This window comes from Lycorma delicatula, chromosome 1 (assembly GCF_047948215.1).
Source record: "Lycorma delicatula isolate Av1 chromosome 1, ASM4794821v1, whole genome shotgun sequence".
Taxonomy (NCBI): domain Eukaryota; kingdom Metazoa; phylum Arthropoda; class Insecta; order Hemiptera; family Fulgoridae; genus Lycorma; species Lycorma delicatula.
In genome coordinates, this window is record NC_134455.1 from 194,763,033 (window position 1) to 194,782,764 (window position 19,732).

The 19,732-nt window shown below is 30.2% G+C and overlaps 1 protein-coding gene across 2 annotated transcripts in view; it reads right to left on the bottom strand.

The window, feature by feature from the left end:
* Positions 1 to 12,746: 12,746 nt before the first annotated feature.
* The window catches only part of LOC142318240 (protein gooseberry-like), a 128,784-nt gene continuing 121,798 nt past the window's right edge, over positions 12,747 to 19,732 (bottom strand). For both annotated transcript variants that reach the window (XM_075354803.1, XM_075354802.1), the window contains exon 7: positions 12,747 to 15,193. In XM_075354803.1, the coding sequence (XP_075210918.1) occupies positions 15,052 to 15,193 (142 nt within the window). In that variant the 3' untranslated portion in view covers positions 12,747 to 15,051. The remainder of the gene's footprint in view (positions 15,194 to 19,732) is intronic.

The window sequence follows — 19,732 nt, forward strand, 5'->3', positions numbered from 1 at the left end:
TGATTGTAGATGTATTAAATAATTCATATTATTATCAATTTTTAAACGATCTTTGGATTTATAATTAAGTCTGCTGTTTGTTCTCTCCAACTAGTTTTGCAGCTTCCGCCGGATCTGGGTGTGTGTGTATAGGCAAAACCAATTACTGCTGCCGGCTTGCCAGACCTGACGTAGCTGAAGGTGTAATGCATTGTAAGTGTAAATGTATCAGTAAACATATAGTTTGGAACAGATTCAGGTCGATTACTCCTGCGACGTGTGTTGTTAATTGAAATCCAACCACTGAAGAACACCGATATTCACATTCCAGCATTCAAATCCATACAAAAACAGCTGCCTTTACAAGGAATCGAAGCTTAGAAGTATCGACTTCTAAAATCAGCTGATTTTGCGATGGCGAGTTTAACCAATAGACTAACCCGGCAGGTTTGTAATCAAGTTTGATATTTTCATAATATTTCATTTTTTCTGATTAATTATCGCATTAAAAGTAAACCTTACCTTTCTTCTATTTAATTTTGCTCATGAAGCTTTCAGTAAATTTAGAAATCTAAATTATACAAGTTGTTTGATTTTCAAGATAAGAAAATGGGAATATTTTTTAACCGAATCAGAAGGATAACTTCACTGATAACACAACTCATTCTTGAATAGACAGGATTAACTATTAACCGTAATAAAACTATAGGTTAATTGTGGAATACGAGCGTCAAATGATTCAATAGAATAAAAAAAAAATAATAAATAAAGAAAAAATAAAAACTGAATACACCTGCTGTGATGGGATGTACAGGATTTAGGTCCGATTTGAGTATGGATTGTCTGATATAATATGCATTAAATTCGGTTACCCAGATATACTCTGACAGTTTCTGAGTTTCTTTTGTTAGCATATCGGTGTATTTTATTAATTCGGTTTCTTTTGGGAAAGTATTTCTGACTACAATACAGAAAAAAAATGTTTTCAATAACTAGTTAATTCAATTTGAATTGTGTCTGCCAGAAGTGAAAACAAGAAAACTATAAATCTGTCATAGTAGGGTCATAGAGTTCACTTGACCCTATAAATATCTTTCACTACCCTCTGTATCACCTTTCTAACTAAAAATTCCTCCCTCGAGATGAATAAGCGTTAAATATAGCACGCTACATAGAAATATGATAATTTTTTATTCTGTAATTAAAAAAAAAATGCTAATGAAATATTTTCACAGTGAAATAACTTAATGACTTGTTTACTTTTGTAAATGCAATCTTTAATTAATATTTCTCGATTGAGCTTCCTTATAACTGCCTTTTTTCTACTTCTTTTTGTTTTTCACTTTTTTAGACCTTAATTTTTTTCTAGAAATGAACACGCACAATTTATCATTTAAATTAAATAAACAGATAGATAGAAATTATTGTTTTAAATGTTGTATTTGATGTAGCTTGGTGCATACTGTGTATAAATTTTGAAGTTTTGCAATAATATATAAATATTTATCAAATAAAATCGGAACTTATTTGTTTGGTTTAGTTATTTTTCGTAATCGTTTATGGTAGTGCTAACTTAAATTGAAAAATGAACGAAGATTTGTAAATTATGAAAATAATTTTTTTTGGTGAAAAAATTCAACAAGCTATAGTCGGCGAATGCAAAGTTACAAATATAGTTTTTTTTATGAACCTATAGATTTTCTGTACTTTTAAAGATAGATAAAACCTACTTTAAAAATTATAGGTGATAATATTTATTAAAATAATTATTTTGTGATATGATCTCTGAAAAAAGTTTAAATACAAACGACCGTTTTGCGATGTCTCTATTATTCTTAGCTCCTGGATTGAGAAAGAAAAACAAATTTAAAGAAATTTAAAAAGAGGTTTTAGAGTTTTTCTTTTAGTTGCTTCAGAAATGGGTAACCGGGAGTTGACATGCAATATAACCCTAGAAACGTATATAACTATTATTTAAAACTATTTAAATAAAGGAAATTATTTTGTAATAGTTTTCTTCGCATTACCTAATAGCGTCGTATTTCTGGATAAATTAATCGTTAATATCTAACATAAAATCAGAATCTAGGTTTGCGGGACACGAGGGAAGACAATACAAACCGTTACCAGTATCCAGAAATTAAAAATGCTACTAACATTGACAAGTCTTCATTATGAAACGTGAAAATTTCAGTTTTGCTTGTCAAAAAATTTAACGCATTTTGCAGTAATCTGTAGACTGAATACGGAGAAAGTTTTTTCGGCAGAATTTTTTTTTTAACATGGAATAATTGTAATTATTTTTTAAAATTGGTAATTCGACAATTATTTCTTTAACAGTTGTATTCTTACATGTCTACGCGTTATTCATGTAACACACAAGTATTACTTCATAAATTCTGTTTAAAACATTGCATCAAAAGATATTATTATGATACAGCAATAAAATAAATAACCTACTGTTGACAAATTCCTGTCGCTTGATGTGACATCACTGAACTAATATAACAGGCAAAGAAAATTATGTCGAAGTAACAAATAATAAATTAGAACGTATATACAATCTTCTTAATGGAATTGTGTTTGTGAAAATATACTTTTGATTTTATAAATATATTTTTTGCCTTACTAATGTGGTAAAGAGTATTTTGATCAAATTAACATAAACTTTTAAGGTTAAGATAACGTTTCGGCATGTAGATTGGAAAACGCTAGTTTGTGTCTACAATAGGACAAGAAGTTTAGTAAAGCGGGGGCTTTAAAAGGAATGAAATGTTTAACAAGTTTTCTTTATAACGAACGAAAACTATGAAATAAATAACTTTACTCCTAATAAAAATATTACATAAAAAACATTTTTTAATGCCTGTGTTCTTTTTTTACCCGATTAAGGAAGAAGGAAGCGTTCTTCCACAATTGAAAAGCCTATATTATTTTTAAACATTTCTCTATCAGAATGTGTACGACTGTTTTTTTTTTCTAATATACGAGTATATATATTAATTTCCGGCTAGAATATGTTAATCGGCCCAATTTGGGCATATGCGGTTTTCAACGGAAAACCTTCAACCGAAAGGAAATTTTTCGGATGTTCGTATGCACATGTGTGTGTTCGGTATTAGGTGTCGCACCCTAAATCACCTCATATCTCCAGAACTACTCGACCGATTTTGACCAAACTTGAGCAGATCTTCTATATATGAGACATTGATGCGCTTAAACTTTCAACTTAATAGGTCAAAGGGGTGCGGCTACAGAGCAAGGTCATCCTCAGAATCTTGAGATTTCCATAATTAAAATTTTTTTCTTGACATATTTGTTAACAATTAAAAAATAATATAAAAAAAACGTTTTTTGCAAAACCGCACTCCCACCCTAAAAAAACGCTTTAAATAGACGAGTGGCTTACTCGGTATAGTGTGTCATTAGTATCCCCTCTCACCACAAGGTGCGCCAGTGTATCACTGATGTACAGTCGTACATCAGATGTACACTGCTGTAGTCGTCATTTCAGGAGGGGTGGGCTACTTAGGTGTCACGCTGCCGGTGATTGGACAGGGATTCCCTTAGTGTTCCGATCGAATTTCGATAAGGAGGGCAAAGTAAGACCGTTGTCCCGGTGGGGGATCCATTTGGGGTTCCTTATTTGAGGCGTGGCGTCAAGACTGGAGTCCCAATCGGGGGATTTCTATGAGGTCTACACATTAAAAGCATGGCGACTAATTAAAGACCGAGACCCGGTTGTCTAGGGGAACGTCAATTTTTTGACTAGGCAGTTTGAGATGATGACACCTCCTGAAGCTGTGTTCATGCTTGGTTTCGGGTCTAGCTCCAGTGGGGTTGGAAAAAACTGATGAACTCAAAAAAAAAAAAAAATTAAGTGTAAAAAAACGTATTTAGAATGGCTGCTAGTACCTCCAGAGCTGCGCGAATGAAATACTTTATGCCCGCTCGCGATTTAGCTAGAATCATTGAATTAAATAAACAAAAAATATTTTATTTAAATAAAATGATAAATATTCTAAATTTAGTTGTATGTGTATGTAAGTCGTGCATCAGAATAAAGCCGCGTGGCGGGAAAACCGTACAACTGTGTTGTCAGCTATTATATATACGGAAATTGTCAGGCCTTTCATGTACTAGGTCATAGTTCATTACCCAGTTTCCTTTACATATGTATATTATAATCTTACTCTTTCTCTCAAAAAGATTATAAGGCTTTAGATGATATTTGAAAATTATATTTGCTGTAGTTCTTTTCATGTAATATGTACAATTTATTTTTCATTGATATCCTGGCTTACCCGTTCCATTACGTTATGAATAATTACTCACTGCATCAGCTCTGTACGAGAGGACTTAGTCGGCCGATTTAATTTTCCAGCTATTACCATGGTAGTTCTAAAAATTAAGAATTGATAAGTAAATTAATTTTTTAAATGTTTAAATATAATGCTATTTCATTAGCCTACTTGTAGAAGTTTATATTGCAGTCATACTTCTCTATATTTATTCAGAAATCAATATAAATTGTATTATTTCACACTGTGAAATACAGCAATACTTCAAGGAAAAAACTTATTATAAGGACTCATCATACTAGACACATCGTTCACCAATAAACTCACACGACTTATTTATCTTTTTATCTATTCTTCTACACCTGTCATCGACATTTGTACGAGTATACTCTGTCTCATTTACAATCTCATCAAAGATAATTCTGTACCTTAATTTTCCCTAACACGCATAATTTTTTTCGTTTTGAAAATTACTTATATACTTATTTTTTTTAGCATATAATTCAATTCTGTAATTACCTTCTGCAATTCATTCATTCCACCCTGAACGATCACTAAATCATCTGCATACGTGAGAATACAGTCATAACTGATCTTATCTTCTCGAATTCAACTATCCAAGTATAAATTTCTGCGTTCTTATTGTGCATCGAGGTACAAATTATCGAGAGTGCATCAGATATGTATCTTATCAGTACACATTATAAAAGTTAACGGCCATCCCCCTCCTACCATGAGGATCAGTCTGTTTCTCTTTCTTTCTTTCCTTATATTAAAATTCTTCGACAACTCTCCGTTGAGTGTTAATGGTTCTTCTCTACCTTAAAAATAATGCATGTACAAAAATGCAAATATCTCTTTTTTATAAATTACATAATTCAGAGCAATTTTTAATATAACAGGAAATTTCTAATCGGCTAGTTCTTAATAATTGTATATTTTACCTGAATATACATTATTTACTCGCATAATTCACATACTTTTTTTAAAAACATTTTATATCTAAAAGTAGTTGCCCGATTTATGTGAGTAAACCATTTTACACAGGAATATAATGAAACTAAAATGTGATAATCAATGAGAAAATGATATTTGTTTGATTGACTATTTTATTTTTGAAAAATTTTTTAAATATCCTGTTTAATAACTCAGGTGTATGTATTAAGCGAGAAATATGGTATATAGAAAGACATATAAATAATAGAAATCGATATATATATATATATATATATATATTATAACCGGACCCTTCTGTAATGCCCAGTATATATTCAAAGTGTTTTCACTCAAGAAGATTTATTATTTTGAAAAAATTAATCGTGCATTAATACATCGTATTCCCGCATTTCAGAAGTTATGGGCGAGTAGTAGTAGTGGTGATAGTATGTAGGTGTTTTTAACGCATTATTATATTTTGAACGAAAGTAAAGGCGAAATATTTAAAATAAAATCAGCTTAAAAATACACTGAAATTAAACAAAAAAAATTTCATAAAGAATAATAATATAATAATTAAAAAAAGAATTAAAATTTCTTCTAAAATTCTGAAGTTTTGAAATCGACACCCGTCTAAGGATTAGTATTTGTTGGTTTTCTTTTTTTAAATTCATCACTAATGTTAAAAGTAAATTTTAAGAAATAATTTTTTTTTTAACAATTTCATTGTTGAATGTATTTCAACTTTTGGATTTGTTTGTACTTTTTTTTGTAATTAACAAATATATGAATTTTTTTTAATATCTTTTATTGCCAATTTTCAATCTTGATATAAATCTCTCCTTCATTTAATGAGAATCTGAAAAACAAAAACTTTTCCACACAGATAAAAGTTTTTATATTTTTCTTTGAATTAATGATAATCAAATAAATATAAACATATGACATGAAGCCAATTTTTGAACTTTATTGCTATTATTTGGTTTTTGTGCTGAAGTATTCTAATACTACTCAGAAAATAAAATTTCTAATATCAATTTCTAATTTTTTAAAAATGTTATATTACACAAAATTTGAAAATTAAGAATTTCATTAAAAGAAAAAAGGAAGTATCTCAATTTTTAAACCCTTTAGAATATCTCGTCTTACAAATTTCATTTGTTTTGATTCATAAAAAAAATTAAATATAACTTCTGACAAGCTGCGAAGAAAAAATACGTAATTATGTATATTAGTTCATAGGAACTTTAAACTTATAATCATAACTCTTTAGTCTTTTTTTTTTATGAAATTCGTATATGTATTATATTAATATACAATTATATGTAATTATAATTAAAAGTGAATTATATATAATTATCTTAATTCACTTTTTAAAGTAAAACAATGGCTGTAGTTGTTACAAAAATTTAAGACCTGGGTTAAATTAAAAATTTAATGACCTGATGTCTGCGGTTGCGTTTTTCTTGCTCCGAGTACTCATGATTATTATTGCTGTTTTTGTTAATAGTTTGTATTTTTTGTTTTTAGTTGTTTAGTGATGTTTTTAGTAGTTCTGTTGCGTTTTTGCTGAGTTTTCGTTTTTTTTTTTTGCGACACCTTTAAATTAAACTGAATTTCGTAGTACGTTTATTTGGTTGTGCGTTAATAATTTGTTCTGTTATTTTACATTACGTGTTTTTTAAGTTAATTTTCACTTTTTGTTACGTTATTTTATAATATATAGTGTTTATAAATCTATTTTTAATAAACTAACCTACGGTAACTAAGGTTTTTTACCTAGTTATCCACCTGTTTGATTTGTTTACATCGCTGAGTGTCGAATTAATTAATTTTTGCAATTAAGTACTATTGATTTTTGTTTTACTTTTTGGTTTCTTTTGATTTGCTTTTGTTGATGAAATCACGATCGACCCAGAAAGGTCAGAGGGTGCGATTAGACCGGATGAGGAGAGACTTTCTCCGGTAGTGGGACGACGGTCCCCCAGGAGGGGAGTATCTTGTGTCTAGGTGCCGGAAGTCCTCTCCGGCAGTAGTGGCTGTGAAATCCTAGCGGAGATGGTAATAGAAGAGATTCGACGTGGAGATTGGGTGGTGTCCAAGCGAAAAGAGGAGAAGAAGGGAAAAGCGTCGGCTCGACAACAGCAGAGGGCTGTCGACTCACCGGTTCTGGCCTCTGTGGGTGCCTCGGGTAGTAGGACCCTAGAGAGAGATTTCCGCCCCAACCAATTAAGTTGGGTCATATTGCGGACGATGGACAGAGGATTAGGTCGGGGGGGGGGGGAAACGCAGACTGCGGCTTCCTCCCCCCAACAACAGAGGAGAAGAAAAAACTAAGGCCGGCAGTAGGAGTTCCCTGTCCTTCTAGAAGGACGCCAAAAGCGTTTAATACTGGAGTTTTACTTTGGTATGTCGAAGAACTGAGCTTATTTGTCCGCAAAAACGCGACCACCAAGCTGGAAATAAAGGAGTGCTCCCGCAATACGAAAGGTATTGCTAGTATGGTGGAAATGTTTAAAGACGTGCTTGACGATTACAACTGTGGGGCCTCAGGCGAGGCGGCCTGCCCAATTGAAGATGGTGGATGAGGCCACACAGACTTACTTCATCATCACGGATGTGGCCTCACAAATATTGTACGGGAACCTGCGGCAGAACATGGCATGGACGGGTGAAGTTTTTGGCGGGCAATCGATGATGGGGCCACCGCCGCAGACCTGTAACGGCTATTTTTGAGGGGCTGGCCTGAAGACGTCTTCCAATCTTCTGCCCACGACCTTGTTAAGGAAGTCGATGCTCTCACGAAGCAGGATGAGTTACTCAGGGAAATTCGTAAAATTACTCGTGAGTCGGTCACTATAGATGTTTTATCAATGCGACCGGCTTACGGCTCAACGCAAGTAGTAACATTGGCTGTGTTACCCATCCTTGCGGGCAAACTGCTGTTTGATGGGCGTGTTCGCATTGAGTGGATGGCCTGTCGGGTGACGCGGCATGCCTCCGACTAACTCTGCTTTAGATGCTGGAGTCCAGGTCACAGGAGTGGCCTATTCTGTAACTGAACAGGTAGAAATTTTTTTTTAAGTTTCCGGAACAAAATCGACTATTAGAAAATACTTAAAAAGCCGAAATAGAACTCAATTTGTTTTGTAAAGACTTATTGAATTGTAGAAAGTAATAGGAAAAACTAAATTTAGAAAGGTGTTTGGTACAAATGAATTAGATTATGAGGGGTTTAAAATGTTGCCTGCAAATTGCTCACAGGACATGTTAAATTTATTCCATCACATTCATTTGTGAAACGATTCCAGATAAGTGAGAAAAAATAGAACGTTTCATCTTCTCACGAAAAGAAATTCTAAAGATCATAGTTACAAGCACTTCATTGTCCTAACTGTATAATTATATATGAACTTTTTTGTGATACTTCTCTGATCAAGGTGCTAGTTCGCGGCTGGCCTTCCTTCAGGATTAAGCAGGTAAGACTCTCTGACATGTTCCACATTTTCTTCAAACACCCTAGTCATCCAATACTCTTTCCTTAAAATAGTCGTTTCAAATTGATTTTGCTGTCGACAAATGCTATTGTCACTCTTAGGGCCACAATTAGATGTTCTGCGAAACGCACATGGATTGTAACGACAGATTCCCATTTATCGACCTGAAAAACACAGAGGCTTTGTGTTCAGTCATTTTTCCTAGTCAAGTGGAAAGACTAGAGAAAATCTATGGTCATGCGCGCAACAAAACCTATACTTTCTTCACTTTGATTCTAGCATTTAATCAGCACAATATTATAACGAATTAAAACTCCCGGTATTTACACTCGTTATATCCTGAAGCATGAAAAAGAAATACTCCAACTTAGATTCTGTGGTTCTTTAAGGCTGTACGGATTCCTCTATCCCACTACATACTACTAAATATGTTACATTTGCTTAATGAATTATTTATAATAACAATAAATAGGGTATTGGAAACCAAACCCTTTGTGCCTGCAGTGTAAAAAAAACAAAATCCGTAATAAATTTCATCATTCCACTGATAAGATGCACAAAAATTCTAGTTTTTCTTTATTTTTCGCCAAACTATTAAAGTGAACATTTTTTACATTCACATTCATTCATTAATCTTTTTGATTTTTGGCCTTCTTCCCGTATTCTTTATCTTAGAATTTAGTCTAGTGTTATCTTTACCTAGATAAATACTTATCTTTACCTACAAACCAGTTAAAATTTCCGTATAATATGTAATAATCCGTATAATCGAATTTTTGGTAATAATCTTGATGCATGTGGGATTGGTGTACATGTATACACCCACAATGACCGTGTGATTATGTACGAAAATAAACGAGCTAGTGAGTTATTTATAAAAAAATAAATTAAACGTGTAAGAGGTTTGTGCAGACTAAATAATATGAAGTTATAAAAATCTATAATTTAGAGAAATATTATATTTTTGATTAATTTGATACACAAGTAGTAAATCTTTAATTTTGTTGTTTTATTTGGTAATCTATTGAAATGGATACCTAACAGAAGGGTAGGTTAGTTTACATAAGCCTAGACTATATGTGTTCATGTTGTGTTATATTGTTTTGACCATCAGAAATATCTAAGCAGTAATAACAACGCGTATCAGGCGTTAAGTTTGCCTCCAATTACGCTGCGATGGTCTGTTCCTTTTCCATCCAACTTATACACTACCATAAAATTAATGAATATTAATCGGGATGTTTTACTACACAATTAATACATAGCCCCACTTTCTAGTTAATTAGAAACTAACAATTAAAAATACTATTATAATGAACGATTAATTTTTCTGTTCGGTCAAAAGAATTTAAATCATGTAGAATAAAATATTTATAGTTAAAATCAATTAATTGTAAGACTTCAAAAACTGTCACTTTTTAATTTTTGCAAAATACTCATCCTATTCAATCGTCTTTACTTTTACTTCTTAACTTCACTTTCGAATTACAACCTTAATGCCGATTTTGCAAATGTCTTCACTCTAGTGACCTAATGGATATTCATCAATGACCTAAAGTAACATTGGTCAGATGTTCATGATGTAGTCGAACAGGAATTTTATTTCATTATCTGCACCATCAAACCGGCAGAATTTTAGGTGCAAGACTGAGCTTGAAATTAACATTGATTTCTCTGAACTTAAGTCCTTATTCGTACCCCCCTTTCCGATTTTGAAATTGAAGCGTAATTAGAAGAATCTCTGGACAGTATTTTCAATATTCAGAGAAGTATTTTGTGAATTAGACCTACGTATAATCCTACTGCTTGAAATTTGTTATCTCGATGAGCAATCTCCGTCGCGTTTATTTTTTTATGAATGTTTTTATTTTTAAGAAAATTTTAATATATTTCAAAAATCGACCAGTATCCATAAATAATAACGGCCTATTGATTACATGGTCTGTCGCAGTGACACGATGATGCAGTAACACGCAACACTTAATGTAACAAAAAGCGAGTTAGGTGAATTCATTAAAATATTGTTAACTTTGCTAGGGGAATAGATTGTAATATTGCGCTTTCATCTCCCAAGGAATTAAATAATAACTCATCAACTAGCTCAACACTAAAGGCAAGAAGATTGGTAAAACGTGTTGCTTTATTGAGAACGGATTCAAATCTTACGATTAATTAGAGCACTTTTGACCAAAATATCCTTGCGGAATAAACGGTTAAATGAAGGATTTATAAAAGAACATCGTACTCAAAAAAATAAATTTATTGCTTCTTTATTTATTTATTTATAATTATTACTCTAGTTTTGCTATATATAATTACATAATAAACTAAATTATGATAAAGTTAAAAGTAATTTTTATTAAAATAAATTAATTTAGCTATTACTACAATTTACATGATTATCGTATTTAAAATTCACACTCACTCGGATATCAATTCTATTTACAATATTTTAATCTACAATTTACATAATACATTTATTATATTTTTCACTGGATATATGTTAAATATAAAAACATGTATCGGGTATTAATTTTTTATTAGTTCAAAATGTGTAAAACATTAAGACGAATAATTTAATTTAATTGTAGTTTTATTTTGCGATAAGTTTATTACATCTCATTTAATATAGTAATCAAATTATTTATTCGTTTACTTATATTTTATTTCACTTGGTCTTTCAGCGTTCATTATAAAATGATTATTTTTATTTAAAGGAACTTAAATTAATGATCTGAATAAATCTAAGTCTATTCGTAATAATTCCACAGCCAATAATGTATATAAAGCAGAAAAACAATTTACAGTTTTTTATTTAATAATAGGCGTAAAATAACGAATTTTACTAGTGTACTTGATCTATTGCGATCTAGTGTAGTTGAATATTTTACGATGACAGCGTTTTGATGTTAATAAAAAATGTTTATATTACACAAATAAAATGTTCTGTAATAAACCTAAATTAATTTAATATCCATAAATACGGATTATATATTAAACAGATTATCTCATATTTACACGACTTATTCCTACACTCTGAGCTGTATATATATATATATATATAATTATACAGCATTCTGTAATATATAACATTGTATAATACATTCTGCAGCATTGTAAATATAAATAAATAAAAGCTACTATAGTGTTAAATTTTCTGAAAAGAAATTAAATAATAACAATAAAACAATTTTGACATTCAAACAAAATATAAATATTCGTATCATGTCACACCACAGCAATCCAAATTAAAAGTTAACGCGTAAAACAGATATTTTTATGGATAAAATTAAAATAAATATTAATTAAAAATATTAATAAATTAATAAAATAAATTAATCTATTTATAAACTATTTAAATAATTTTTTACAACAGATTTATGTAAAATACATTTAATAACAAAAAAAAAAAACACCATTCAATAACAAAATATTCTTTACGCTTTTCATCATTAGTACAATTATTTTTGAGTTTACTTCTGAGGTAATAGAAAAATTAACTAGAGAAATAAATATTACAAATAGTTGAACTCAGGTATATACGTTTAAACAAATGTTTTCATTGAATTAACACGTAGGTATAATTTTTATTACAAATATTTAAACTGTATTCATTAATAGAATATTCTGGGTGTTCGCGCTCAAAAGTAGGATTAAAGTATTATTTAATTAATTAATTAATTAATTAATATGAAACTAAAGTAATTTGTATAAAGTGATAAATGCGTATAACCGACATGCACAAAATGTTTATTCATTTCTATCGATTGGAATCCTGTTAATTGTTATTCTGAACAATAAAGATTTTGTTTTAGGCTAGATGTTCTACTAAAAATACTAATGTATTTATTTATTTTTCTATAAATAATTGCTCTGTCAGAATTTGAATTATTATTATTAATCTCATAAGCCGATAAAGCAAATAAAAAATTTGAAATCTCAGATATTTCTGAAAATGTAGAAAAAAGTGAATAATTTACGAAAAAGGAAAAAATAGAAAACTTTTTACAAAACAAAGACATATGATGGTGAATTTTGGAACATGTGTTATACATAAGATATTTTTGTTGTAATATTGTCTTTTTACTTTATATCGGAGGTAGTACGGTCGATTTATAAATTGTTAAATCTGATTTCTATTAAAAAAAATTAGTGATAACTTGGACTACATTTCTATTTTCAGTGTGTCTGTTCAATCGCTATCATTATCGTGAACGTTATCAGCAAGGGCTTAGAAGAGAAGATGTTATTACTCGGTTGTTTTTCTAGAAGTCCAGCAGACCTAAGTTCTGGATTCCTGAACTACTATATAAGTTAAAAAGAAACCTCAACCGTATTATTTCATCATACAAAGCTATCTGGACGGAAATTTCTCCCAAGTGAGATAAAAGTATAGGACCTATCGATAATTTATGATACTGAATCGGGTGTTCCTTAAGGGTCGGGTCCTAGGACCTTTTTTATTTTCTGTATTCACGGCTGACCTTCGGTCTCCTGAGGTCATCACGGTTGCATTGTTTGCGGACGACACGGCATTCCTGGCTGTGGTTGCTGACTCTATGGCAACGTCGCTAATAAGCTGCAGATTTCATTGAATCTAACAAGTGAATGATTTTCTATATAGAAGATAAAGTAAATCCGGCAAAGGCTACACAATTTACTTTTGCGGCTAGGAAGGGTGACGCCCGTCGAGTTTAACTGAAGTTTTGCACAGCATTCTAACAGCGTGTGAGTCTGTACCTGGATTGTCGTCTGACGTGGAGTCAGATCAGTAAGAAACGGAAACAGCTTAACGTTAAATTTAGGGATATGTACTGGTTACTAAGCAGGGGATCACGATTATGGTTATCAAAAAAACAGTTGTTCCATACAGCAATCCAGAAACCTATTTGGACCTATGGGATCCAGCTATGGGTTACCGTAAGCGAAAGTAACATTGTCACCCTTCAGCGATTTCAGAATAAGTTATTGAGAACTATAACAGAGGCGCAGTGGTTTACAAGAAACACTGAAATAAATGGTTATCTGGGAGAGCCGAACGTTTGAGAGGAGATACAACGATTCAGAGGAGAGGAAATACAAAATGAGACTGAACAGTCTTGTGAAACTGGCTCACAATTAATATCTTGGATAACAGCGAAGTAATTCAGCGCCTAAAGCGGCTGCACGTATTGGATTTGTGAGGTCCTTCGATATTTGGGTAAATTTCCTGCACTGGGACATTATGCTTCGTAAAAATATTTTGTTTTGTTTTAATAATTTCTATATTGTTTTTAATCTTTTTATTTTTTCTCTTTCTGATATTCCTTTGTTTGGTTCGTTTTTTTGTGATTCTTTGTGTAACTATGAGATTGGTGTTAATAAATAGGTAGAATGAGATTGGTGTTTTTTTTTTCTTTTAATGTTATGAACTTTATCATTATTCTTTAAGATGCATATGTATGTATATGCATACATGTGTATGCATTTATAATTGTTACAAGGTTTCAACGGAGACCTCTCATTATATGTCATTTGTTTATTGTAAAAAAAATTGGTTATAGTTTCGATTAAATGAGACTGATTGTAATTAAAAAATAACTTTACTGGCAAAAATTTTTATATGTACGAGTAAAACAAATATTACTATGTTCGAATATTTTCGGGGACTCAGACCAATTCTCCTAAGAAAGTAAAGTTAATTAACCTCAATAATCAAATTACACCAAAAAGGGTGCGTTAAAATACAGTTAAGAATCTATCATTTTCACCAATAATTTAATACGAGTCCTTCGGCATCATGGACGTGATGTTACTTGAGAAGAATAAATATATACGTGATTTTACTATGTTTTTAATTCATCATCTTCTTTTTTGTATTTATTTTGACTCTTACGTAAAAATTTATGTTTCACATTATAACGTTTGGTCTTTATAAATCTTATTTTATGGCTTTTTATATATATCGAATAATCTTTACGTTCACAAAATTTAAAATAATAGCATCCGTGGATATTTTTATTGGACCTTTGCATTTCATGTACAGCTAAATTAATTTTTCCACTTCAGTCAGATTTAATTTACAAAGAAAAAAAAAGATGTTATAATATATTTTATAAGGAGATATCTGTAATATTAATTTTTTAAATTGCCATTGTACTCATAAAAATGCTTAAAATAATTATTTTCTTTATTTCTTATTACCCCTAGCTTATTTTTATTTAAAAAAATAAATGCTGCAATTTAAATACGATATTTTTGATAACAATATTTTCTTTGATCATCACGTACAGCCAAGCGAGAGCGTATATTTATATTATAGAACTGTGGAAAATTTCGTTTCTCAGTTTCGTAGTTTCTCAGTGAACTCTACCGCAAATACCTGCTTCCATTCCGCTCAACTGACCGAAGTAAGGATAACCAGATTTTGCTTCTGATGGTGAGTGGGGAGTAAGATTACTGGGCGCACCGTATACTTGACCAGCACTACCAGAAAATAAACTGAAACAAAAGAAAAAAATTCATAAAAATAAATATTCAGTAAAGTATAGGACTGTTTAAAAAGAAAGTTTCAGTTCGAAAGAATCTGTTGATAATTGTTTTTTTTTTTTATTTAGCTTAGTTATTATCCCTTTGTTTTATTAGATTAAAAAAATTAAAAAAAAAAAGATAATAATTAAACAAATTAATTATAGGGAAATAAAATTTATCCCATTGTTTTTTATTAATATTTTTTTATTAAATTATTAATTACAGTGAAAATTTTATCTTTAACTACACAACTTGGCTGATGTACACCGTAGTCATGTAGTTGGTTTTGCAATACCAGCCAGATTATTTCTGAGTTACTGACATTTTCTGAACCCCAAAAGAATATTATTTAACATTTATAAAGTGAACATTCAAATTAAAAAATCTGTACTTTTAACAACATATCCCAGACAATGTAATAATGGTACTGATGAGACAAATAACTATAATGAGAACCGATACTTAAATCCTCACTCAATCGAGCTCGAGTATCGACTAATTAATAATTGTATTGCCAAGAATTTTATAATTTTCTGTATATTGATGGACCACAGTATTTATTTTCAGAAGAAAATTCTGTTAATCATAAAAATTTAAAAATCTTGTGTGGACAACACATGACTTCCTTTACACCTATTAAACTATATTTACACATTTTTTTAAAAACGAAATGTATTTAAAAACTTCTGATTTTTTTCTCATATATATTTGTGTTTGTTACTGAATTATTATTCATCGTAATTTTTTTTTTAAATTATAGTTTAGTAAGTATTAATAAATCAATATATTTAAATTAAAAAAAAAAGTTAAAAAAAAAAGAATGAAGTCTGATTTGAACCGATGTCTTTTCCCTAAATCACAAATATTTCATTAATTAAAGTTTTATTTTGGCTATAACTCTGGAACCAATGAAAATAAGTACCACTTATGATATATCATTGAAAAGTTCTCAATGCGGGCTAATACTGCAGTTAATAAAAAGTAAAAAATCCAAGTTTTTTTGGATTTTGGGCTTTTTTGGACACTTTTGGTTCAGTTGATTACAATAAAAAGGAAAGGTGCACAAGTAGATGTTACAACAGTCCTAAATCCAAAATTTCAACTTACTACGGTAATCGTTTTTAAACTACGCTAGATACATACGTACTTACAGACGTCACGCCGAAACTAGTCAAAATGGATATTTCCGTTGAAATCTGGACACCAAATTTTTTTGCGATCACAATACTTCCTTTACTTTGCACAAGGAAGTAAAAATTTAAACAGAAAATTTGACCATTACAGACTTCTGTAGAAAAATTCTTTTTAAAAAAGATTATCGTTTAAGAACAAGTAAAAAACAAGCTTTGATTTGATACAATTGGGTGTAGGCCTTATTATTAGTTGGGTTATTATTTCTCCAGCAACTAACCCAATTAATTATAAGGCCTACGCCCAATTAGAACAGTCCAAACCTTGTTTCTTTTTATGAGAAATTAGTTTTGTAGCGTGTAAAAAAAATATGAGGGGTTCGAACTCAGAAGCTTTCGAATGAAAGACAGAACGCTCCACTCTGCCACACAAGCCGGTTTTAGTAACCAAGTAGCGTATTAATTTTGTAGTATCTACTGGAAGAATTTGGCGTCATTTAACCCTTTTATACGGAAGTATTGTCTTTCTGTTGATTGGCAGCCGGGTTTGGATTAATTTTCCTTGGTTCGGATAGCCCGCCATCCTTCTGTCTTGTGCTGGATCGAGTTCTCAAATCCGGGTCAGTCTCTGCCTTTGTTCTGTTATAGACTGGATTCAGATGTTTATACTTTGGTTAATTTTCCCTGGTAAAAGTTTCCGCCGGATCTCATACATGCCGAGCAGATGCTCTACAAAAAATTACAATCGGTATGGTGATTTGTAAATCCTCAGTTTATATCGAAATCTTTGAAGGAGATGTATGCCACAGATTTACAAATATGACATCTTGAACTGAAACCACTATATATAAAATTTTACTTCTGATAGGCTTTAAAAGTACTTTTATATATTCATTAATATTAATTTTGTTATTTAATTGATTTTGCTATCGCCTTGCATCGATGATCGGAAACGGTCTTGCAATTTATTTGAAAATTATTAAATCATGCCTCTGTTAACTTTCTGATATAAATTTTGATTCATAGCTGTGACTGAACACTCTACGCATATCATAAAATAAATTTTGTCGTGAGACAAATTTTTCTATAATCGCGCGAGCAGAATCGAAATACCGAAGTAGAATATAGGCAAAAATAATAATCTAATATATAAGAATATAGGTAATAATAATAAATTACAGTTTTAAACGCTAGTAAAACTTAACAACGCACTGTCTTCGGAGTTAGGTACTTTCGGGCTTCAAAAATCCGAATTCATTATTTCGCAAAACTTTTATAAGCCACATCGATCCTCAAAGGAGTCAATCATTCATTCTCCATATGCTTAAATTCCAAACCGGTAGGATAGGCACTATTTAACAGTCGTCGGTGTAACTGGTTAGGCACAAGTTAATAAAGCTTGCTGTTAATTTTAAGGAAATATAAAAAACATCTAAAGAGAGGTATGATTGAGAGTAATTTTAATATTCTGACGTAGGAAAAAGCAGTAAAAATGAATGTTGAGAAATGGATATTCGCCACTACATATTAGAAGTAAATATTCAATTCTAGCCTCCTCTTTTATAGAGAAGAGTTATTAAATTTCTCTCGTAAGAGAGTGTATTAGAATATATTATTTAGAGAACATTAAATTTTTCATTTACCAAATTCTTAAAATTGCTATGAAAAAACTTGACATTAACAGAAAATCGTGACATACTGGGGAACAAAATTATCATTTTATCATGAGATATATTTAATTTTATACCTTGTTTAATAATGATATTACTTAACATCAGGTAAAATATATTCTAAATATTGCAAAAGATAATGAGCGTTTATATATAAGGTTAGTTTTATTGTTCTAGCATACGATTTTTTTGATTTATTTAAAAATAATTGATAGATATGAAGAGCCGATAACAAATCATTTTGCTAGAACGATTAAAAATTCATTTATATGTTTTCTTTGATTATTATTTTACTTTATCACTACAAAAAATACTGCTACTAAAGAAAATTTTCTCTAACTTCAACTGACTTAAAAAAAGCCGATTATTATTTTCATCTATATCCTACTGTCGGCATTTCGATTCTGCTTGCACGGTTAAAGAAAAATTTAACTCGCGATAAAATTTATTTTATGATGTACGTAGTGTCTAATCATAATCATAAAATCAAATTTTTTATCGGAAAGTAAAACGAGGCATGATTTAGCGATTTTCAAGGTGCAAGACCATTTCTGAGCGTTGATGCAAGTCGATTGCAGAATTAATTAATTAACAAAATTAACATTAATGAATATAAAAAAGTACTTACCTTGTTAAATACATGTATTTCGTTGTATTTAATATGTATATAAATACATTTATTGCACTTCTGGACAGTAAGATAAAATGTATTAAACGATAGAAATATTTAGGAGTACCTAAAGCGAAGTTTATTTTAAATTGTGTACTGCCTGTAAAATAAAAATACAGAAATAGAACTATAAAAATTAAGAAATATTGCATATTTTTAATCAAAAAATTAAGTTCTATTCTGGAACCTTTATTATTAATATCATATTTATTTGTAATTATATGAAAATTCGAAAATCATATTTCTTAAAAACTGAACACTTTTGTACGCATTATATTAAGTTAACAATTTTAATTAAACTATTCCTATTACTCCAGAAAAGGTTGTTTTTTTCCTTTGATTAGCGAACTTAAAAAAAATATATTAACCCAAACTATTTATTGCAAAAACAAATTGATTTATTTAATTAATACAACAACAACAAAATTTTGACTCTGAAAAGAATTCTTGTTTTATTTTCTATTTTTGAGGGTTGTTCTACCACTTTACGGCCTAAAAAATTGCTTATACTGCTCCGACAAATTTTGCATTAAAATTTAGCAAAACAAAACTTTTATGCAGTATATGCGTTTTTTAAAATACTACACAAAAGTAAGTGTTATCAATTATTATCTTTTATTTATTATAACTTATCAAAATATTGCTACTATCGTTGTTAAAAACGACGATTGTTTTTAAAAATCATCAGCTTTGTTAAAAAGTTATTGCTATCATTGTATTTCACGGTTTAAATATTTATGTAAACTGCTTAATATAACAAGTAAGTTTTACGTAGTATAAATACATTATATTAAATATATTTGTAATTAAATAATTTATACAAATGAAAGTAAGTCGTCTATTAATACATTTCGATTGATTTTCTTAGTTTCCTTTTACGAAGTTTGTTCTATAGTTTTATATTAACTGCTATTTCATCGTTTCAGAATGTTTATAGAAAAAATAAATCAAATATTGCGAATAAAAAAACACATTATGATCTGCAGAAATATTCTTCAGATTGATAAAGGCTTCAAGAATTACTTAATAAGTAAGAGTT